The 24669-nt window shown below is 41.8% G+C and overlaps 1 protein-coding gene across 1 annotated transcript in view; it reads right to left on the reverse strand.

Annotated features, from left to right (window-relative positions):
- Positions 1-23948, reverse strand: part of LOC147749192 (maestro heat-like repeat-containing protein family member 1) — a 38705-nt gene extending 14757 nt beyond the window's left edge. Inside the window, exons 1-11 of the mRNA XM_086936548.1 lie at positions 23888-23948; positions 23180-23241; positions 22185-22304; positions 13280-13387; positions 12031-12151; positions 9441-9481; positions 9010-9151; positions 7911-7963; positions 6477-6584; positions 3056-3175; positions 1978-2076 (exon numbers count right to left, since the gene is read on the reverse strand). Of these exons, the coding sequence (XP_086792674.1) occupies positions 1978-2076; positions 3056-3175; positions 6477-6584; positions 7911-7963; positions 9010-9151; positions 9441-9481; positions 12031-12151; positions 13280-13387; positions 22185-22304; positions 23180-23241; positions 23888-23948 (1035 nt within the window). The remainder of the gene's footprint in view (positions 1-1977; positions 2077-3055; positions 3176-6476; positions 6585-7910; positions 7964-9009; positions 9152-9440; positions 9482-12030; positions 12152-13279; positions 13388-22184; positions 22305-23179; positions 23242-23887) is intronic.
- Positions 23949-24669: the final 721 nt, after the last annotated feature.

Here is a 24669-nt window from a genome sequence, read left to right on the forward strand (position 1 = left end):
TCAGGGGAATGGATCCGTTCCTTTCTCACCTCTCTCCTCCCCTTCGCAGCCAAAGTCAAACAGAAGATCGTCAACAACCAGCTCACGAACTTTATTGAATCCAACTCGATCCTCTACACTTCCTAATCTGTATTCCGTAGCAACCTCCGCATGAGACTACCCAACTAGCCGCCACGGGTGACATCCTCACCCTCCTTGACCAAGGACACATGGCTGCCCTCATCCCACTAGACCTATCAGCAGCCTTCGACACCGTCTCCCACCGTGCACTAACCGCCAGACTCTGCGACGCCGGCATTCAGGGGAATGGATCCATTCCTTTCTCACCGGCCGAACTCAAATAATCAGACTCCCGCCCTTCCTTTCTGAACCAACAGAGATCAGCTGCGGAGTACCCCAAGGATCCTCTATCAGCCCCACGCTCCTCAACATCTGCATGGTCCTTCTTGCCACCATTGTCAGAAAACACAGACTCAGGATAGTATTCCACGCTTCCGACACCCAGCTCATTTTCTCATTCACGAACCAGGTACACGAACTGCAAATCCTATGCCTAACGATAACGCTATCCTCATCAATTACCCATTACTCTTATGCAATGTAACCCAAACACAAAACCCCTAACACTAGCAGCATAATTTACACCTACATTCCATAAACCTAAACCTAGTTCAATCCTGCAAAGTATCCTTAACCTTAAGAAAATCATTTACCAATACCCTGTATCAAACCCATACTTCATCTCTAGCCATAAAGGTATCCCTAAGACTAACATTAAACAAAAACTGTTCCATAATTGGCACAATATACACAACCTGGAGTCTATCACTGCACCTAACTTTAATGTGTCCCATTACTCCTACTGTAGCTCTTATTCACACACACACACACACACTCTCTGGTATTAACACTACAGTCAACACTAAGGGGAGCGCCCTAAGTGTTGACTGTAGTGTTTGCACTACAGTCAACACTGAGGTAAGCACAAATTGTACCATGATACAGAGGAGCAAACTTATCTAGGTCATGATGCAGTGTCTGGCCATACCCTTTTCCCTGCCAGACTGTTTTAAATGGCCTCCTCTACAATTTATCACATGTTCCTAATGTTCCTTTTTGTAAATTTTGCATTCCAGCCCATTTATTACACTTCATCCGGCCTGAGCTGGAAAGAACGACTCAAAATGGAGAGTAATGCCACAGCTGGAGAGTACGGCCCCAGCCGGAGAGTAAGGTCTGGGTGTGTAGAGTTTGGCACAGAGGCGAAGATTCCGGCCAGACTGCAAACGTATAGATACGACTCATAAAAGACCTCTTTGAATACCAAAAGTCATAAATAACTTCTGTGAATACCAAAAGTTGTAAAGTTAGACTTTTGTCTCAGATTGCCTTTGCTATTCGGCCCCAGGATGTCCTGAATGTAGCACAACACACCAGGGCCAGTGAAGGTTGCCTCCTGGCTTAAGCCAGTCACTATTTCAACTGGAGTTATGAACAGAGCCCTTCCCCTTTCCTCAATGTATCTGTATTGTGTATCCTGTGGATACAGAGCCCAGCCTTTAGCCAGGCCTGGTGTTTGATCCTGAGTACTCCGCCACCTCGGAGTGCAGGGACCGGTCTTAGACCCTGTCTTGTATTGATTCCTAAATGCGAGTCGCCTTGGAGGGCAGCCTTTCCCTCTGTGCTCTATCACTTCTGAAGTCATGAGTAATGCAAAGGAGGAAGTAAAGTTTGAATGTTCTTGTTGTTTATAGTGAATTTAAGACATTGTTGCATTTGGTATCATAAGCCCATTCAAAATAAATATTTAAATTTCTTTTGTTTTCGGTATTGTAGACCACCTACGCCTTTAGACATATTTTTGCTTTTCTTTCTTGTAAACTGTTATCTAATTGCAAATTACACTTTTATAGATGTGAATCGCCACTGCTGAGGAAAGTTGGAAATATGAGACAAAAAGAGATGCATGGTTCTTACCAGGTCAATAGCAAAAAGATAGCCTTTGTACTCTTCAATCACCCGACGGCTTTCGAATGGATGAGTCTTGGCACATGTTTGAAATCCAATTATTATATCCTGCAAAGAGTGAAAGACAACTCACAGCATTAGGGAAACATTAACCAAACACAGGCATTTAGGAATAGAGATTCCATATTCGAAAGAAATTATAATGATACGGTTCTTGATTGGACCTTCAGTGTTTACAACTGGCAATTACAAATGGTTCTCCACTAGTAAAGCAAATATATTCAGTTTCCAGAAAGCATGATTTAAGGATACCCCCTATACAACTATGCTGGAGTGTCCTCACCATGCTACTGAAGAAACATCTATAGACAATAAGATGAGAGTTCAGTCACTATTTGTGTTCTGTAACTTAGTTCTTTCTGGTTTTCACCTAAAGAAACTGCAAGGACTTTTTAGTACACAAGCATTTGGGAAGAAGGAGTGCATTTTCTTTAGAAGGAATGCTTATCCTCTCTTCCTCAAGGGTACTGTGCAGGGATTATACCAGATTCTGCTCTGTCCTTCATTCTTTGAGAAATCGCCCCCCTCTGACAACAGGTAGAAACAGACAGCTCTGTTATCTATTTGGGCCTTTCTGAAAGCTTCACAAAGCTTTAGATCGTCATCCCATTTATCTGCTACATTGATTAAGCTTGATTTATATAAATAATTCACTTGTGTCCATCAAGACGGATCACCTAAAGAGGCAAAAATAATCCCTGATGAAATGCAGCAGTAGTAACCCGAACAAAGGCACTACACTTCTAGTTTCAGCTAGCTTAGTCTTCACCCACTCTGCGGAGGGTTTCCACTCTGATATGATTTGGCTATCCATGGGGTAGATATCACACTTTTGGGTGACAGGATGTGCTAAGTGAGGAAGGTGTTTCCTGTTATCATTAATTTACCATCAAGCTCCTTTAATGAAGTTACAATCCAGAACAATATAACCCAGATGTTCTTCAGTTCCTTAAGACTCCATGTGCTTGTTCTGGTCATACAGGGTCAAATTTTACCTAAGGGGAATAGAAATACACTTGATACTTACTGCATGGTGAGGAGTTGTAATAAACTTAGTAGAATTGAACATCTTTCGAAGGTAACGTAAGATCAGCTCAGTATCATCGCATGCGGCGAGGCACTTCCCGAGGCACCGGAAAATAAAACCCTAATATAGGAGTAAATTAAAGACAGTCTGAGTTAAGAATGAAAAGAAACTCCTGCCCACTCTATGAGAGTAATACTTATAGAGGAGTATTCATCTTTGATTCACTCTACACATGTCTTCAACTCACACTATGAAACAACTCCTAATGAGTTGAGCGAAATGTTTGTTATGTTATGTCATGTTATATCTTCTGGACATTGTAGAGATTTGGATATGGCCATGAATATGACTCAAAACAATGAAGAGGGAGGACTGGGAGCCAGTAAAGGTCCAGTACCTATGCTCCGAAACTGCTAATCCAAAAAGCAGTTGAGGTACTGTTCCTTTCAGGAAGCAAAGAAGAAAGAAAGGCTGACAAAGAAGGGAGAATCCCTTTGATTATATCTTGGTGCCATCACACATCCATGAAGATGTACTATATCATCATAGGATGTGCTCCTCATAGGGCTGGTGCTGCAGTGCCCCACGAAGGGTCGCTTTAGCAAAGACCTTTTTAGGTTTGCTATCTGATGACATGTGCCAGTGTGATGGCATTTTGAATGTGTGGGGTGGAGTGAATGGGTATAGTGAAATGAAGGGAGACTAAAACAGTCTAAGAGATACCACGCAGGACTTTAATGTGATGGTTCCCTCTGCAAGATTGAAAAACGTAATTTGGTAGGGGCTATTACAGGGACGTGATGTATCCAAGTAGCCTAAATCTGTAAGTGTGGTCAGGTCAACATGTTTTGCGCATGATGGTCCAAAAAGGATCCAAAGTGCTTCTTCAGAACCTAAAAGGGGGGGGGTAACCCTACCCCACACCTAAGACGTAATTTGCAGTGTAGGTATTGCCCTAGAAAAAAACTTCTTGTTCAAAAATTTTAAAATTGATCATCCAACCTAGAAACTAAATTAGAAAATAAAGAAGACACACTGTAAACAAATTTGTTTCATGTATGGCAAGTAACTCATGTAGTCCTGTTAAACTTTTCAGAAGGGAGCAATGGTGTATTTTCTGCCTCTCCATGAACAGCAAAGGTCTGAATGATGAAATCCCTTGGTGCAAGGTGTAATTCCCATGTCAGTCTCCTGCTAAATCAGATACTCCCTTACAATGGATTTATTGACATGCCGTCATACAGGGGATCTGATCTACCATTTCACCATTGAGACCATGTAACATACCTGCTTTAGAGTCTCATATACCACAAAAAGCAGTGCTTATGATAAGCCTTTTGTGACTTGCCATGGGTATCTTCTTCATTACTACAAATGTTTCTGTGGAAACAATGAGGTGGTACCCTTCATAAGAAAACATTTAACTGTGTTAGTCTACTGTTTTAGACGCCGTTTTACTAATATAATTGATGACTTTGGGCCAGCCCACATTTAACCGCACCACAGACTCCAGGATGGCCACCACTGAAGGATGATACTTCTGTTACACCAGCACATGAGGGTCTCACTCCTATGACTTCTAGCACACCCCTACTCTTCTCTCTTATCCTCATTAGCCATTTGCCCAACAGTGCTCTCCAAGCATGCAAATCCATTGGCAGTAGACCACTTAGCCGCCCTTGTTACTTATTAAATGTGACCGCCCATATTTACAACATGAACATAGACGCCAATATGCCTAGAATAATCCATGAGGGATGGCAAGCACTTATGTGCACCTGACTTGCTTCCCGTCACTATATATGCGTGAGCACTTAGGTGCCCCATACATTTCTCTTACCATCACCTTCCATTAAGAAAACCTTCAACTGTCTTAGTTTACTGCTTAGATGCCACCTTTCAAAAACCATGGTTGACTTTGGGTCGGCCAGCATTTCAGCACTACACACTCTGAGATGGCCGCCAATGAGGGGTGATACCTCTGTTACACCAGCACGTGAGGGGCTTGCTCCTACTGGCTCAAGGTTACCCCTCCTCTCCTCATTGGCCATTTGGTCATCACTTCTTCCCGCAAATGCACACACCACACCTGTAAAAATCACTCCAATTACCTGCACCTTAAAGCAGAGGAGAATAGACTCTTGTGCTTTTGAACTATGGGGCATAATACATTGTATCAAAGTGTAAGACCCTGCACTCACACCTGAAGACAACCAATCACTCATGAAGCGATGTGTAACACCACCAGAGATTGGTTTTATGTTGTCTGTTCCACGTATGTCCACTTGCTTTATCTGTTATATTGTAAGTACAAGTGTGTTTTTCACATTTTTCACATTGTGGTGACTGATCAGCACCAATATTAGCATGAACATTTGTACCTTTGGAGACAATGTGATACAGTGAGCTGGAAAAGCGATTCCAGTGAATCATTGGACCATATATACAAAACATTTGCTTACTGTGTGTGTTTTTTTTATATTCTCATTTATTTTCTAGATTGGATGATCAATTTTTAACTTGTTGAACCAGGTATTTTCTTTTGAGGGAATACCTATACTGGATGTCACGCCTTAGGTGTGGGAAAGGGTTATCCACCCGTTTTTTAGGTACTAAAGAAGCATTGTGGATCCTTTTTAGGCCATTGGGCGTGAAACATAGCGACCTGCCCACACTTTAGGCTACTTGGGTACATCACCCTACTAAATTATATTTTTTAATCCTTGCAAGGGACCCATCACATTAAGGTCCAGTTTGGTATCTCTTAGATAGTTTTAGTCTCCCTTCCCTTCACTTTAGACTTTCACTCCACCCCTCACATTCAAAATGCCCTCACACAGACACTTTTCATCAGACAGCAAAAATAAAAAGATCCCCGCTAAAGCGACTCTTTGTGGGGCCCATAGAGCATTACAGTGATGGCCTTACAAGGAGCACGCCCACTATAAAGCATGACATCCTCATTGATGTGTGAGGGCACCAAGAAATAATCCTTAGGGTTCCGCCTTCTTGTCTGCCTTTCTTTCATCCTTGCTTTTCAATAGGAACAATAGCTCCACTGATTTTTGCATGAATATGACCTTACATCCACTGAATGGGGAGTGGCTCTAATGAAGAATACCTATTGGCTAAAGAAGATCCATTAGGGCAAGGAGTATAGCCCTGGTATGTGGTGTCTCCTAACGAGCCAGGTGGAGAGGAATTACCTCATGGTGTTTATCTCCATCTGACTCTAAGAAGGTTGGCTTTTCCAGGGAGTTGGAGAACCATACCTGATTTTCCCGACTGACTAATTTCAGTGCTGTGCACCCATAGTATACAAGTGTAGTTTACCAATCACAGTGCGATTGGAATACAAAGTTATATCCTTCTCTGACTTTGTATTAAACTGCCTTTCCAAATGACCCTTGAGAGCACTAACCTCCTCATTCTCATGATGGGCAAAACTGTCAATTTGTGCGGTGAGTTCTTCCATAAAAAAGGCATGCCATTTTCTGTATGGTGCTTGCTTCAGGATAGTCCCCAGGAACTAAAAAGAAAACAGTGAGAGACTTTAATGCAGTAATATAAACATTAATGCAGTATCCACAGCTGATGTTTGCAGTGACTTTGAGAAGATATGGGTAAACAAACTTCAGCTGACAACAACCTCAGTAATGATGAAATAATGTGTGGACAGAAGAACCAGAGAACACATAGAGCAGCACGTAAATAGTGTGGTGTGAAATCAGTGGTCAGAAGAAATAGGATGCCTTTACAGTGGCAGTGATTTACACAGAAACATATGCACCAAAAGCATGCTGCCTGCAAATTATTGTGAATAGAGTTACAGTGCAGCCATCCAGACCGAAAACACATGGGGATTTTGCAGCTATATCATATACTTAGGAGCAGAATGCAAACCTCTAGGGGCTGATTTACAAGCCCCTTGAGCCACTTTTAACATGGGAAAAGTGGGAAAAGTGACGCAAAAGGGGCGGACAGGGTTGTAAATCTGCTCCATATACTCTTAGATCACCAGAGTTAGGGCTGAATGAAAATTTAGTGTTATTAAGGGTGAAGACTGAACACAAGGAAAAGAAAATTACCTCACAGGAGCACAATAAAAGCAAAGTGAAGTGTGATGACCTGGCAAAGAATACACTGTTACAAGGGAACCAAGTAGGAGTGCGACAACCAAGGATTGAATAGAGACAGTTATAACCTGGCCATTACAAGGTTACACTAGAACAGTGACAGAGTAACAATTCAGATGAATATGGGGAGCACTGATCACATGCCAAACTGATTGCAGAATATAAACATTCTGATGATGTGAAAAGCAGTTGGCAGACCCGGAAGAGTGATATTGTGACAATCCAGGGAAAGAAAAATGTTGCGCTAGTGTGACTATCCTGGGGACAAAATGAGTCAGAGGACCTGATTTCCAACACGGGGCTACATTTCTAACCCTGTGTAAAAACAGTCAGATTGATTTAATGCAATAATCACTGCAGTGCCTGTAATTTATGTAGGTAAAACATGGAGATAAAATCTTATACATGCAGGACTATCTGCAGTAAGCACATAATTCCAAGGTTCTGAATGTGAATATATGGCCAATGAGGTTTTAAATGGTTCTGGTAAATATTGCATTCTAGGAAAAAGTTGTGTACCGAGATTGGCTTCTCCCTCACCGTGCCCATTCACAATCCAGAGAAACAATAGGCATATGGTGAACATATTGCAACCACATAGCAGAACAGCACTATGATGGGGGGAATTTAATATCTGCATTAATTCACTCTAAATGAGTGAATATGAAAGACAATGCGTTAAGAGCCATGTGTGACATTCATTAGCAATTAATCCTTACTGAAACAAGCGCGCATTTCCACTGTTCCAAGTCAAAGTTTCTTTCAGTTGCAGCTGAAATAGCAGTTGGGAAAAAAGAAAATATGTAAGTAAAAGTGAACAGCAGGCAACATTTCAAATGCCATGGGCTTAAATACCAAGCACTAGCAGAAGTAGAGTCACACAATTCAAAGTGTGCAAAATCTGGCTGTTGGCTCAGCCTGTCCTGGGATTTGAATTCAATGTCATCAGTTGTTCATGTGCCCTTGATGTCACTCTTGCATCCTTATATCTGGTTGTAATTTTAGGTTTATATATTTTGGTTTCCTTTCTTATATAACCGAAAGGCTGCCACATCGCTTGTTTGCAGAAGATCTATTTTTACAGAGCTTTAGCCTGAAAGCATTTGGCTGTCAGATGCAGCCTTGATCACATAGGGGATGGCCGTCGTGGTTCAGAGATAAAAAGTGCATACCTGCTCTAAAATTACATACATATAGAAAAATACTCCTTTATTATAACCAAGACCAAAATGATTATAACATTTCATAGTTCGACCTCCTCATCTGTTGACCTATTGTTTCATATCATTCACATTCTCTTCTGCCCTCCACAGCATTCATCATGGGCCAAATCAGCCTTAAGCTAACTTCACTGTAAGTGATGGCATTCTGCTTTTTCAATCAATCAATCAATACACTTGTAGAGCGCACTACTCACCCGTGAGGGTCACAAGGAGCACATCCACAAAGTATTTTTCTTTAGTTCCAGGGACTACTAAGGGAATGTGGGCTTTTTGAGTACCTGGCTTCTCCTCCCACAGTAAAGGCTTACAAAAACTGTGAAAAAAAACAAGCGTGGACAAAGCCTAAAAACTAGCAGCCAACACCAGGCTTAACCACATGGCTGCTAGGCGTTTTCCCGTCCTGTGCTGCAAATTGTTGTTTTACTTTATTTCATGACGAGCTGGCCTTGTCATCAGCGCACGGCAGGTAAGCGCCATGACGAGTCCAGCTCGTCATTAGCCTCGAAGGGGTTAATAGCTTTGTCAATGCTTGTTTGAAATACCATTAATGCTTGTTTAAATTGGGTGCTCAATGGCTTGTGCTTTGGGAACTCACCTTCCAAATATGTTATCAATGGGGGGATCTTCATTCTGATGAGCCTTGCTAAAAATGGGTAGTTTGCAGGAATCAGGCGTTCGAGAAGAGCCAAGACAGCGGTTCCCTTTTCGACATCCCAGCGAGGATGTGAAGAAATGACCTGAAAACCCACAACAAAGAATTCAGCAAGAGAATACTCACTGGTCTTTAAAGCATCTGGAAATGCTACCTTGTTTTCTATACAGTACTTAATACCTCATTTTGGCTGTTTCTGTGTGATATAAATAGTATGTCTTACTGATAACCAATTGACTAGAAATAAAACCATCAAGTTCAAAAGGATAAAAGCCGAGTTGAATGCAAGCTCTCCATGGGCAGGTTGCATAGAAATGCCAGCAAAGAACTTGAGGAGAGGGATCTGTTGGAATATGGCGGGGGTGGATACTCACAAGCAATCTTATGAAGAGGCTGTGTATTGGAATTCCTTTAGCTGTTTAGATACAAAAGAAAGAAGACATGTCATACTCAGTCCATAAAATACTGAGCAACACTTGCCAAAGGAAGACATGTGGCTGACAAACACACTTAAGACACTCAGTAGTATCTGCAAAGAAGAGGATGGAGTGATGGGTGGTATTTCAATAAGGCACTAGAGGTCATGAGGATGCTTTAATGTCCCTGCAGATACTGACAAAGACACCCCCACCACAAAGGATGCTGCTAGTGGTATACAGTACCTCAATGGTCTGTGCTACAATGCTCCACCTCCCTACCCCAACAATTGCTGTCAAGGAATGACAGCCGCAGAAGATGCTACCTAAGCTGTCATGCAATGGTCCTGCTTCAGCTGTCATTGAGTGACAGAAGACTACAGTGGGATAAGAGAGGATGCAACAGGAGCCGTGGACACGCCCTACATATTGAATGGACCATGCTAAAGAGGAGTCATTCTGCGACAGCGGATATCCCAACAGAAAGAGGACACCAAAACATGTTCTTGCATAACCATTTTCTAATAATGTTAACCACCTGGGGAGCAGGCTATAATGAATACATAATTGCCTGTTCTGTTCTGCTTAGGACCCTTTACATGAGTGACAAAGAAATAGACTATGATACCATCTGCCCAGGTTACTTGTACTTTATCAACATATTCATTGGAAAGTTGAGTGGGGACTGCTAATTGGAGCTCTGGAAATGTAGTTTTCAATTACAGGTTCTCACCACATGATGCAAATCTACTTCTTGACCTTGGAATCAGTCCAAATAATTATTTTCACTTACCCTCATTGAGTAGGCCTCCCTGTCTATCAGGTCCATATGTCAAGTGAGAGCCAATAACTAGCAATTTAGTCTGGATCTGAAGTCCAAAATAATGAACCAGAAACATTGAAGAGACAAATATCATAGCCAAAAGTAACTCCATAGAGAAATAAAATACATCCATTTTGCGGCTGACTAAAGTAAAAGCGTATAAATAGGTACCATACCCAGAAAGGTCTGGTCACCATACCAGAGATAGGTAACTCCATGGAGAGCAAGAATACTCCAAGGTTTGAAGAGGACCATTAGAGGCCTGAGAAGTCTCACAGAGTGTGGAAACCTGAGACAGTCAGCACATTGCATTTAAGTGGTGAGGGTAATAACCAGATGAAGAGCTGAAACCAACAGAAAGTAACTTTATGGCTGACAAACTACAATAAGTATATAGAGAACAAGGCGGCGGACCCTCCCATATCACCGGGCACATTATCTTTAAGCGACCAGGGGAGGCATCTATGCTAGTCACAGATAGAAGTACAAAAGGGGGTGGTAATGGACGGAGCATCTGAACCAATCAAACACTCACACCCAGTCAAAAGATCTGGGTTTAATCCATCACCGTTATTTAGCCCACTCTGCCACCCCAGTTCGGACATGGCTATATGCAAATCAGTCTGACCCTGTGCCTCATGGGAACAGTCCAGTCCAAACTGCCAAGCCATGCCTTCCCTGGACCGGAAACAAGCTTCCGAGGACCGGTTTCTGGCATTCCAGCCGTCTTCAGCCCGGCTTGCTTGAATCCAGTGGCAAAGTGAGCAAGGGACTCACGTCTGAGCATACCCTGCCACACTTATGGCGGCCAAAAGCAGTACAAAAGGGGGTGGTAATGGACGGAGCATCTAAACCAATCAAACACTCACACCCAGTCAAAAGATCTGGGTTTAATCCATCACCATTCTTTAGCCCACTCTGCCCCCCCAGTTCAGACATGGCTATATGCAAATTAGTCTGACCCTGTGCCTCATGGGAACAGTCCAGCCCAAACTGCCAAGCCAGGCCTTCCCTGGACCGGAAACAAGCTTCCGAGGACCGGTTTCTGGCATTCCAGCCGTCTTCAGCCCGGCTTGATTGAATCCAGTGGCAAAGTGAGCAAGGGACTCACGTCTGAGCATACCCTGCCACACTTTTGGCCGCCACAGGACACCTTACACTTTGTCTTCTTATGTAAATATTTTCCCCACCCCAGGAGATTGATTCTTAGGCTCCTTTTAAAAGCCATGAAATTTAGACAAGCCTGGGTTGTAGTAATGCATTTGCAGCTTTTGCCTAACAACCATACCCTTTTTGTTGCCACAAATTTCCTGAGGGATTCTTTTAGATCAAGAAGCTCAAGATGCGACTGACGTTAGCTTGGACCTTGCAAATTTGCACAGTATCTCTTTTAATGTAATGAAGTTCTTCTTATAGTTATATTTTATATTTTTTTGAATCTTTTATGGATGTGACTACTTCCGAATGAAGATTTATTATTATATAGAAAGCAGCAACATCAACACAGATACATATATCACTAAAGTGAGAGCAAACACTGTTATTGAAAGAATGACACCCACATACTATAGTAAATTAACCAAACTCCTGAGCTAATGGACTGGTTCTTCACCTCATGCCAGATCATTACTAAATATGAGGGAATCTGGGGAGAGGAGGAGGAAGCATTAACCACCTTCAATGGTAGATCCCACGGCATCAATGAGTAGGATGTTTAAGACTCACCACATTCCTTAAAGTTGATGCTTGCTTTCTTATCTACAACAAGTACCATCTGGCACAGTGCTGGCACAGATGAAGTATAGCCCTCTTCCAGCATGTAGAGCAAAATCTCTTTCCAAAAGTCCTGCAAGAATGAGTGGTGAACGTGTTATTTGTATCATTAGCATTTAATAAGGCTTTATTCCCACAGATAAACAATCATGGCTGGTGGGAGGGTTTTTGGCATTTTATTTAGTTCATAGGGCATTTTGCAAGCTCCCATATCCAAGAGATGGGGCTATATTTGATTCATCCCCTTGCTGATACAATTCCTCGCTGATGGGGTCCAAGGCAGATGCCTAGTATTACACCGATGTAGCACTAACCGTGTTTAATGCTACAATCTGGGATTCTGCATCCAATCAAAATGAACCCATTATGTGCAGAGAATGTGTGAAACATGTTACTTTCCAAAAACCCTACAAGTGAGCTGAAGTTTGCAAATTAGCTCATTATCTGTTGGAATCTTCATAGAATCATCTTTAGGAATGTGCCAGAATACGAAAAGCAATGGCTGGGAATGAACAACCATGTTGATATGAAAAATTGGTGCCTGATGTATCATGGGACAGGTAGCAAATAGGAGATGCAAATTGAGAAGCAAAGTTATGCAATATAACCGATGTACCATTAAGTCTCATTTCAGTCTATTTAGAAGAAGCTGCAAACCCTTCTGCCTCATTCTAATGAATGAGGTAGGATTCAATTGGTGCTCTTGTACAAATGCTCCAAACCCTGGGAAGTTCTGCATGGGACAGCAGACCTCCATTCCTCCATCAGAGGACACAACTTTTACATCGTATCTCGAACCACTGTGCGCATTAACAATGTGATCCAACTCACTAATGCATCTTTACAATGTATTCCTTTAGCACACAGGTAGTTGCGATGGCTCGCCTAAAGGAAAGCGTTGTTGGACTAATTTTGGACTTTAAGGCCAACACTTTCCCTACTGTTGCACATAATGGAGTTGGAATAGTCATTTTACTATTCCAAAGTCCAGCGCTTTCCCTAAGGCAATTCATTGTAACGACTTCTCTGGTAAAGGAATGCGTTTCAAACATGCAATCGTGGTTCAGAACACGTTGTTAAGGCAGGTGTGATAAATTCCTGCATGGTTCCAACATACAACCCTGCAGCAGAGGGAGCTTTACAAAAATGTGCTTGTATGTGAGCCGGAGGTTCCACCTTGTTTCACATCCCCCTCGCTTACCTCATCAGTATTTCTATGGTGTAATGCAATTGTATTGAGGAGCTGAGAGATTTGGATGAGGATGGTCTCTTCCTCAACATCAGATTCATCATCCAGGTGACTAGCGATCTGTGGAAATGTGGAAAAGAAAGCAAAGTAAAATACGATGTATTTGCACATAATTTTAATTGTGTTTTCTCTCCTTATGGAGGGACAAGAGATTTGAGAGTTAAAACATCACAACTTTCTAATCAAGGTTGTCAAGCACAAAGAGAACCTCTTGACAAATCCAAATGTGAAAGCAAAACTACTAGCCTCAAACATGTAAATAGAAATGTACAAATGCGGTTATGCTCTCATGCTCCGCTCTGTTGAGTATAAAAGTACCCAGCCATTAGGCGTGGGAGGGTATAGCATTCATATACTGTCAAAATACCGGTGGACTCACTTATAATATATAAGGTTCTGATACATGGGACACTACCCCTGAGAAATTGCGCCTCTGGCACCACACAGTAGTATCTCGTGCTCACCACACAGATTTGCCCTTCCCCTATGACTTGATGAGGAAGTATGTGATACCTATGGGACTTAATACACTCAATAAAGACTAAAGAATACCAGGAACCACGTTTATGGTAGGCAGTTTTGATATGAAATACTGATTTGAAGTATGTTCATGCTACTTTGCGCTGGATTTGGTGGTTTGCCATGTTAGGCATTTAAACTGTAAAGTGGGGTATGCAACAGAAAATAACCCACTAGATAATGCACTGTCAGTGAAAAGCCCAGCTTATCAGTGCAGTAGCTGAATGCCCATGTGCCTTCCCCAATCACCCCAGAAATAGCCCAGTTAGCCTTGGTAAAGTCTAAGGGGTAGTTGGATCTCATAGGCTGGATTGTGTGGTTGGCCTCTGTACTGCCTGTGAGCACTGCTGTTGAGCCAGTCCCATTCCCAAAGTGTCTGAGCATTTTATTTCTTTGCGCTTAAGCCAGTCAACATGTGCATCAGGTTAACTAAGATGGGATCTAGGTGTACAAGCATCATTCTTACAGTGCGATGCAACACAAGGACAGGCATCTGAATTGTCCCCAGCATCAGACCTTGTTAGAATAAAATTGTTTTTGCTGTTTTGATTATGCACTTATTCATGTAAAAATTTGCATTTGCGGCACCATTTTATCTTTGGCCACCATTTTGAATCATGACCAAAACTGACCCTTGCCTTTCCAAAAAATGGCTTTTCATAGGTTTTGTTTTTTTAAGGTTGGGCCTTGCTTAACTGTCAGTCAACATGAGCTTTATTCGACAGATGTCACAAAAGCAATTCACATAAAAACGATTTTTCAAGTTATAAAAAAAATACAATAAATTGAAAATTTCAATAAAAAGAGAGAATCAAACACATTAAAAGAGCATATACTATATGTTGATAGACAAAATTAATGCTACTAATTGATAGATAGTTTAAAAAAGTGTCCAAGCATTAAAATATAGCATATTATTATTATTATCGGTAGGAGACTTCATTTACAGAGGTACAAAAGGAGCCTAGATCTAATTGTCCACATCCATCTCAAAAACGTTTCCACTGATACTGCGCACTGGACTGATGGATCAGAACACAATATTCTCATTGCTACACTTAACAAGTGAGTACCCATGTTCCTACAAATGGGTGTCAGCCAGGCTTTGCGGGGAGCAGCGTACGCCGGACAAACAAACAGCACATGCGCGTATGATTCTTCAGTGTCAGTGCAGTTTAGACATTTGTCATCGGCCGCAGTGGACCATGCAGCTGTAAAGGACTTCAAAGGTAAGCAGCCTGCTCTAAACTGAAAACACAGTTTGCGATCTAGCGGCTTAGTACTAATTACGTCACAGTAAAACATGGATTTGGTTTAATTTGTTAGAACTTCCCTGTTAGAGAGGTGGCATCGCTCATTCTATTTGCTTCTTGCACCATCGGTTCCCAGTACTTTTGCTTAATTAAATGTTTTGGTGGGAACCCAGTAGCACTAGGATCATCCCACAGTGATGTCATACCCATGCTAATTAGTAATGATCTGATGTTGCATAGCCAGCCAATCTTGTGGAAGTGATCTGCCTCCATTATATCTTTAAGACCATCTGCAAAGATGGCCAATTCTGGGGTACGCCAGATTCTACGCCAGAAGAGAATAGGGCATAGCCTTGCAAGGTCTACTATGGCTTTTCTGCCTAAATCATAGGGGTACTTTGATGTAGGCTTGTTATCCCACTCAGGAACTTATTCTCGGAGAAAGCTAGAGGATGCATTTTCTCTAAGCCCCATAATATAGATGTGCAGTGCCGGGGTAAAGGGGCTTAGTCAGTGATGTCTTATGTTCCTTTTTTTCATGGCTCCGGCCAACTGCATGTGCTTTAAGGCCATGGTGTCAATATGCGGCCTCCAGCTAATTCGTTTATGCAGGGTGATGCCTAGATAAGTAATGCATCAACCTGATCCACGGGTTGCCCATCCATTACCCCCCATTAAATGACCTATGCGGTTTAAAGGTCATGAACTTTTATTTGAACTATTGACTGTTAGGCCAGGCAATAAGCAAAATTCTTCAAAATGCAACAGCGAATGCTGTAGCCCACTCAGTGATTTAGACAGTATAAGCGTATCGTCCGCAAACCTTATTATGGGAATTTTTGTGCCTGCTAAAACTGGAGCATCTGTGGAAAAGGAAGCTAAAAAGCTAATAATACCATTAATAAGGAGTGAGAATAACGTAGGTGCTAAAACGCAACCCTGACGTACTCCCATCTTTACCGGGAACTGGTCAGTCTTGTTTCCTGGCGCCCCCCAACAAATGTGGTCATAGTTGTATTCGTAGAGGCGCACAATTAGGAAAAGTAGGTCGGGGGCAAGCCGAGTTCCTGCAGTACCCTCCACAGTTTGGGCCGTGATATCAAGTCAAAAGCAGACTTAAGATCAACAAAGGCTGCATAAAGGCTTCCTTTTCCAAGTGTTACTGTCCACCGATAAATTTTAATTAATCGGAATACTTTATAAATAGTGCTCATATTAGCCCAGAAGAGGACTCAAAATGTCATTATCATCAATACAGGTTTTAATTTTTGCCAAGATAAGTTGAGCTACGACTTTCTGGATTGAGTTTAACAGGCTTATTTGCCTGTAGGTCCCGGGTAAGGATGTATCTCCTTTTTTTATAAATCGGGATGATTTCCGCCCCTCTCCAGGTATCCGGGATCAGAGCTCAATGAGCAATTGCATTTGCTAAAAACATTATGTTTTGATTCCATTGTCTTTATCCTGGAGAAAAATATCTGCGGGGACCTTGACTATGCCTGGCGCTCTCCCAATGGTAACAGTGCTCAGCGCCATTGTCACATCAGCTAAGTTGAAGACAGTATCCGATGATTTAAAATAAACCCAAGAAGGGTCATAATCCATTTTATTATTAGATGCATATTGATCTGAAAAAACTTAACCTACAGAGCAGGCTCCACATGATTTTGCAGTGATTACATGTGCTTCCTGCACCCCATTTTATCAGGCTCCAAAAGTGGTGCATGTTCCTCTCCTTACAAGCTTCAATAAGGTCCCGCCATCTTTCACAGTGATCAAAAAAGACATGGTACGTTTGCTGTTCTGGAGGGATTGGGGAGAGCATAAGCAAATGTGGCCTACTCTCACAGGGACACTGACAAAGCCAAGTGTGCTGCAGCCTTCAGGCACCATGCCACCTCCCATTGCCCATGCTTTCACACCATCACCTGCAGCCCCACAAACACTGGTGAAGGGCACTGATCCAAAACTCATTCCCGTCCCCTAGTCAGATGACAGGTGTTTCTACAGCGACTAGAGATATGATCAAAGTGTAAGCGTCCATAGGACTTGAGAAGGTCCAAGAAAAGAGAAGAGGCAGAAGACGTGCCCAATACAAAATCACTCATTGGATCTGTGGAGGAAGAGGAGGGCAAATAATTAGAATGAGAATAACTAAAGGATATTATTAGACCCTTTTCTGATGTGCGTTGTTCACAACATTGAACAATTTTTCACACCACAAGAGCTTGATGAAAGCCATCAAAGGATCAGAAGGGCCACAGTCCTACTCAAACCAGTGGCAATGACTCTTATTTGGGGACACTGACTGCACTTGTGTTTGACATCAAAACTCGGACCCCACAATAGTAAGGGTACACTGTGTTAATCGTTTCGCAATAATTGAAAAACCATGGATAGGGTATACTTTGGCTGTCTTAGTTTTAAACCTATAATAACTGATAAACCCTCACCAGTTTAAACTTATAAACACTGAAAAAACACCTGCGTACCACTAATTAAATGCCATTCAAAGAAAGGAAAAGGAGAGTGAAAGAGTCATTTTTTCCTGAGGGGGCCTATACAATATAACTTTGTTATATAAGGTGGCAGCAAGAAAGACTGGGCTAACATTATTCTGCTTGAGTTTTGCTGTTGAGGGATGTCACTGAAATAATGTTTCTTCTTCCTTTTGCTTTTTGAAGTTTTGTGGTCTTTGGTCTAAAGATGCAGAGTTTAGAAGCATGTTTTAGGTCGTGTTTAATAATTTGATAAACTGTAGAGAATCAGGAAATATCAAAATCATATTTGATATTTTGGCTGTGTTTGATTCTTTCACTGATAGGTAAAATGTCTGGTTTCATACAAATCTGTCCCAAAATGTGCCATCACATTTATCCACAGAGAATGGGTAAAAGCCCTTGATAGATCAGCCCCAAGTTTCTAGTGAGTCAGTATTGATAGTAGGTGAATTGACAACACCACAGGCTTTAAACATTCAATGCAATGTATAATGACAAGTATATGTGAAAAAAGTGCTATCGCCAAGCATCTGGGATAGTGGTGAAAACATGACAGGATGAAACATGGATCGCAGTGTCACTCGGTATGCCGCTGCAAAATGTTTCTTTCTAAATTCAACAAAGATTGGAGTGATTTTGATTGTACTTGCAGTGATTCAGCTACATATATAAAAAAGCTGTGTAATGACCTTTCAAAATTGATACCTGTAAGAGATCCTTTCCACTTGTTAGATGGTATGCTAAAAGCATCTTTACAATCTTCAGAGTTGATGAAGAATGCTATTGACTTTTTAGTCCATCCTAGTGCACTGTTTTGTTGTGCGAGGGGACTAAAACACAAATATTTCTCATTTTGTGCTTTGTGTGGCATCAAAGAAAAAGTCATCCCACTGTGAACTGTGTCACTTAGCTGATGGTTCTTGGACCAAGGGGCTGTGAAATGCTATAGTACCCATGTGGAAACCGTTTACAACATGTTTGCTGAATGATGATGCCAAAGGCAAGAAATGTGAGGATATTTGTTCGCAAATTACTAGTGATGTGAAAAGAAGTACACTCTACTAAAGTCTTAGATGTTTACAGGAAAGCATAACTGCTGTAGTGGACATAAAAAAAACTAGAGGCGGAAAACACCCTGGTCTGCCAAGTGTTCTGCATACTTGGTGTAAATGTGAAACATCGTCTTGAGAGTTGTCTGGGTGACACCTTAAATTGAATTTGGCACTGCAACATGTTCCATGTTAGAGTGCTTGCCATATGGTAAACAAATCAGTGTTGAAGAGCAATTCAGGAACTTTTATTTTACAATGTACGAGAAACGGCTTGACATAGAAATGTCCCTTCATCAACCATGGCATTTGAAGTCAATGAATCCTCACTGTGGTACACTGTGCAAGTTCTAGTTCCCTTCAGTAAAGGGGAATTTTCTCAGTAGTTTCAAAAGTGCTGCTTTATTTTTGACCATTTCAATAACTCGGAGGGCAGAATCGCCCAGTTCAAAGCAAATGCTGCGGAACCTGTCCAGAGAATTGCAATCTTCAAGGGCACAGTGTAGGTATAGAAAGCTATGTCAGTGGCCAGCGTTAGAAAATAGTGTACTGGCTGTCTTGTCATTGCCCATTTCAAGTGCCAATGTTGAGAGGGCCTTTTCACAGAAAAAAGGGACATGGGAAGGAAAAAGCGAGCGCACATGACCAAAGACTCATTGAAGTCTCTGGTCTATGGTGTACTACAATACGTTTGATTTGCAAAAATGTATTTGGACCTCATATACACTGTACATACACTGTCTATATACCATGCATTATCAGTGTAGAAAGCAAGCAATAATAAAAGCAAAATGTTCCATACACACCAGAAAAACACTGATTCTGTTGCTTTTCATGGCGCGAAAAAGTTGTAACCCCTGACACCACTGATTAGGTCTCGATGAGTCAGCGCGCATGCGCTGTCCATATAGTAGCGGCTTTGGGAAGTGCTCCCAAAGCAGCCACCAGCTTGCTAGAATGCGCACAAGCATGCGGCCTGCTGCGCGTGCATCCCTTATGTGTTTTGGCACGTCATCGCAATCACTTTCGTTTTCACAACGATCGCGATGACCCACTTTAGGTTGCTGTGCTTCATGTTTAGACATCATTTGCACCTACAATGCTTTTTCGGCCACCACCTACGTGCTTTTTTCAAAATGTCCTTTAGATGTTTAGCATGCGCGCGGGCACTCTCCCACCCCTCCCTCTCGTTTACTTCTTGCCTCGTGCGCGCACCACTCGTGTGCTGCTGAAGCTTGTATTTTTTTCTGTTTCTTTCACTATTATACTTTCAATGTTCATCTATAATGAAACCAAGTGAGATACATGTGGCGTCTCTGTTTCCTCCAGCATGCAGCTGTATGCTCTCTGTTATGTGCCGGGCAGATTCTAAAGCAAATGGTAGAATACAAATGCATGGTTTTGTTTAGTTCCGGTTGTTTCTAGTTTTCTTACATTCTTTGGCGAGAAGGCCCTGTGGGAGTCCATGCTCAGTCTGCACCACAAGGAAGCTGTGATGGAGGTTAGGCTCCACCTAGTGGAGGTAGCGAGCAGAGAGAACCTGCCTATCAATTCGAGCATTGGTATGTTTGGATTATTCAGTGCTGCATTTGACTGGGTAAACGTGGTCGCTCGTCGCTTAACGTATGTCTTGTAAAAGACTGGCAATAGATATTTACTCTAGCTGTGCAGGATGTGTGACTGTAGATTTGTAATGTGTTTGCTAGGCTGGTAAGCCCTGGAAGTAATTAAATATTGGATCCCACAGAGCTTCCAAACAAGCCCAAGCAAATGAGTACTGGGGTACCAGTCTGTCAAATCGCGTCTTTGCACCTTTCTAGGATTTTGAAGTGCTTTATAGGTGCAACGCCAACTTCTGATCTACAAAAGTTTAACAGATAAACCATATTGTTTTCCGTATCCCCATAGTCTCTATTTTTCCCGTTATTGTTAAAAGTAAACAAAAGCATTGTTAAAGCAGTGCAGCTCACAAGCCACTGTTGTTCCTCACTAGTAGTCCATTTTGTTTAGCATACTCGGTGCTCCAGGCAAAGAAGGAAAGCCGTCTATTTTAATGGCCTTTCCTTGATTTATTGCGCCACCTAGTCCTAATACCCTAACATTGCTGCCTCATTTCGCCTTATGCGAGTCATGGTCCTGCTGCATGGAACTTTATGTAATATTAAAACCGCACTATCTGCCCATTTATCATGAACAACTGATGAAAAGTGTGGGCACACATCTTCTTTTACATGGAAGTGCGAGATAGTTGTTTCGGAGCTGGGCCGGTGCTGCTACCCTGCTGCAGGACTCCATAAATCATAATAATTCCGACACATTTGCCCAGTCCTATCTCGTCCCTTACCAGTCCTGGTGTAGCCACAGATGGCTTTAAGCTGCTAGCGTTCTGTGAGGAACTCTGCAGCCCACCTCTGCCAATTCTTTCCACCATTATGCTCCATTATGCTCAATAAATTAACACTTTTACTCCCTTTGGAAACCCTTTTATCAGTAGTTCTTAAACATCCTAATCGGAAAGGATGGTTTAGGAGCTCATTGCGAGTGGCCTGCTGGGGATGTGATATTTATGGCATTCTTTTACATCTAACACCACGGGGATCGGAAATTAAAAGGTGCCATCATTTTTGCCTGTTACAAGTGGTGCCCTTTAAAAGAGGGCATAACAGGGATATTGGTGATTTGCACAGCAGAATTTACATTTACTCCTACTTACCGGGTGTTTTGCTTGGGAAATTGTGGAGATATGAGATTTTCTAGGAAAGCTGTAATTTTGATCATTGTATAAACCGTTGAGAAGGGATTTTAAAACAAGCATTGGCATAGCCAATAGGTATTTCCTTTGGGACCTTATAAGTGTTTAGCCATGCAACACTTGCTGTTGCACCAGGATATTGTGCTGGATAACTAAACACTTATAAGGTCCCAAAGGTCCCAAAGGCGAGCTCTATTGACTATGCCAATGCTTGTTTTTAAAGGTATTGAAATAACTTGAAAACATTGAAAAAAAACACGAGAATGGACCACAAATAGAAACTGAAAACAGGAAAGCCTAGGTATACTGAAAGGATGACTGTCCAAGTGAAGCTACAAGTAAATATACTGGAAAGCACTTGAGTGGCTTGGTTCACGTCATGGGCACCCTGAAAGAACAAGACATAAAGAAATGGCATATACAGTGTTGACACTGGTAGTCAGCAGCTGAATTTCAGGTTCAAATGTAATCAGCCTGATGGAGCAAGGGAGACCCATACGGTTGAGGGAGGGTGAAAGACGCACTGGAATGCAAGTGGGGAACATCAGGCTCAAATGGAGAACATGGAATGTTAAGTGGGCCTATGTGAACTAAATAGAGGTACATAGGTCTATATTCCACCACCAGGGGCAAATATGGAACACTGCAGATCTGTATTACGTGGCAAACAAGCTACATTGGGGCACAAAGGGGCTAAAAGGTCCACTTATTTCTTTTGGGCTGACTACGGTTGCTGTTCCCCTAGCACATTCACCCTCCCAAATATGTACATCTGCCACTTACCTGTTCTTCAATGATGAGACTGTTTTTCCTAAGCACATATTCCATCAAAGCTCTTCCATTCATATCATAATATCCTTTGGTTGTTAAATTGGATATTAAACTTAAAGTGGCAAGAATAACCTGTGATGAAGCAAAAAATGGTTAGTGAGAAACCCTTTTGATGTATAAATAAAACCAAATCCCACATTCTGGTGAGGGAGCAGCACGGGAGTGTGAGAAAACCATACAATCTCTCCTTCCTTTTTGTTCATAGAGGAAATAGAAATACACTTGTATGTGTGGAAAGCTAGTACCTGGATATAGCCTTTGGAAAAATATTGGAAAATGGTTATTAAGACACTCTGAGAATAAAACTTGAATCAATTTAATTAAACTGTTTTTACAGAATGTCTGATCAAAGCGTGATTGAGGGAATATTCAAACATTCCAGGTGGTGTACGCCTTCTATAGGTGATTGGAACTTGGTAAAAGATTGAAAGATACATTGCAAAAGATGTCTTGGTAGGTTACAACTAGCAAAGAAGCTCTCAGGACCTTGTATTGATTACAAAAATGCAAATGAGAAATCAGTAGGCTGTAGATTCCAATAATGTGGAAATGAAAAAAAACTAGAGTAGTCTGTGGGAAGAATGATGGCCACTGTCTAACTCAACCTGCAGGATTTAGCAGACCTACACTATACTATATATTGGGTCTGAAAATGAGTTGACACAGAGAAGGACAGGAAAACTTGGATATGTCCACTTGAACAGGGAAACAGTAGACACAAGACACTGAGGAGACACACATGGATGGAGGTTGCATGACCCAACACCTGCACGAAAGACCAGCCTTAGAAAAATACAACAGACTGTGGTATACGCACCACTGCAATGAGTCCACGTAAGTAGAGAATACTGCACTATTCAAAAAGTGCATAACTTAAATTAGATTGCGTTGCTAATTATGAAACTGCTTGACCACAGAATGCTGCACACATAATAACTTGATGGTACCTTGTGATTGTCATCCTCAAGCACGTGACGGACAGCATCCAGATAAGAGGCACCTTCTGAATCTATGAAATGAAGCCATACATCAAATGTTCATAACACATAGATATTGTCTTTGTCTAGTACGATCAGGAATAATAAATAAGTAGATGAAGCTTCCACTATTACATGTGCCTACCTACCTGAGGGTCCTGTCAAGTCTTGGTGTGTGTGTCTGTGACTGTGAGCCTCATGGGCCTATCAATGTCTTCCTGTTCTACTGTGCATGTCTGTGCCATCATGTACCACTGAGTGTGTCTGTGTCTTCCTGCCCCATATTTTATGTCCCTTTTTGTTCCTCACCGAAGTCTATGTCAGGATCTCTTTCCACAGTGTCCCTGTCCCATTATTGGCTCACAGTGGGAACAATTTATCAAAAAGACAGATGTGGAAATGTTTGACCACTACTTTATTTCTTCACCACGACTCATGTTAACGATGGGAGGATTTATTCTTAAATTACAGTGCTCTACCAGGAACTGTTGGCAGTCAGTGTAGCTGAGGAATATGAAATTGAGGTGATTTGCTCATAGCTGCACCATGTTGGTTAAGTAAGAGGGTAAGTTGGAATTATAACTTAGGGCTCCACATTCCATGAAAGCATTCAGTCCTTTAACTATCTTCCATGTCTATCGAAATCACATGCTGCCACCCACCCACTGAGAGGCTTACCAGTTTCAGCAAGAAGCTTGCAGAGCAGCTTTATTGTTGTGGCACGGGACTCTGCACCCATATGGATCAAGCTACTTCCAAAATATTTAAGGACCTCACTAGAGCTAGAATGGGCTGCAAGAGTAAAGTGAAGAGAAAAATAGACATACATGAAAAATGACATACAATAAAATCATGCACGGAGGAACTAAACGCAGGGGAGCAGGTCATCAAGGCCAAATGTAAGGAAATTTTCAACGCATATCCAGGAGGTACAATATCAATAGTTTACAACATTTAATGATGATCGGTGGAGCACATGGTACTCATGTGACTACTATAGCTGTATATAGTAAATTGGACAACATGTTCTAATAGAAAGCTAACAAATGCACTGGGAAGGGAGGTAATTACTGAAGCAACAATAGCTTTTAAGAAGATCAAGTGATGTGCAGAGCAGTGGACAGAAATTAATGTTTCGGAGGACCCGATCACTGGTAAAGACCGTCATATACTTGCAGTATCACAAATATATACATATATACATTTATGACCAACTCACCCAGTGACAGGATAATGGCCGTGGACACCTTGACTGACTCTTCCCTTTCATCTGAACCTCCACGGTAGGGTGCGCAGATCTGTCAATAACAAAGCCATATTAAACAATAATGGAAGCTAGGCTATTTGAAAGCCAACCCTATACATCTGGAAAGCAAATTCCATTCAGTGGGGAAATGACGGCATAAGAGTTTGTCAGGATTTGTGGGGCCATGATGGTGGAATTGCAAATTCTCAGTTGC

The sequence above is a fragment of the Lissotriton vulgaris genome, chromosome 1_1, assembly GCF_964263255.1.
Source record: "Lissotriton vulgaris chromosome 1_1, aLisVul1.2, whole genome shotgun sequence".
Classification (NCBI taxonomy): Eukaryota; Metazoa; Chordata; class Amphibia; order Caudata; family Salamandridae; genus Lissotriton; species Lissotriton vulgaris.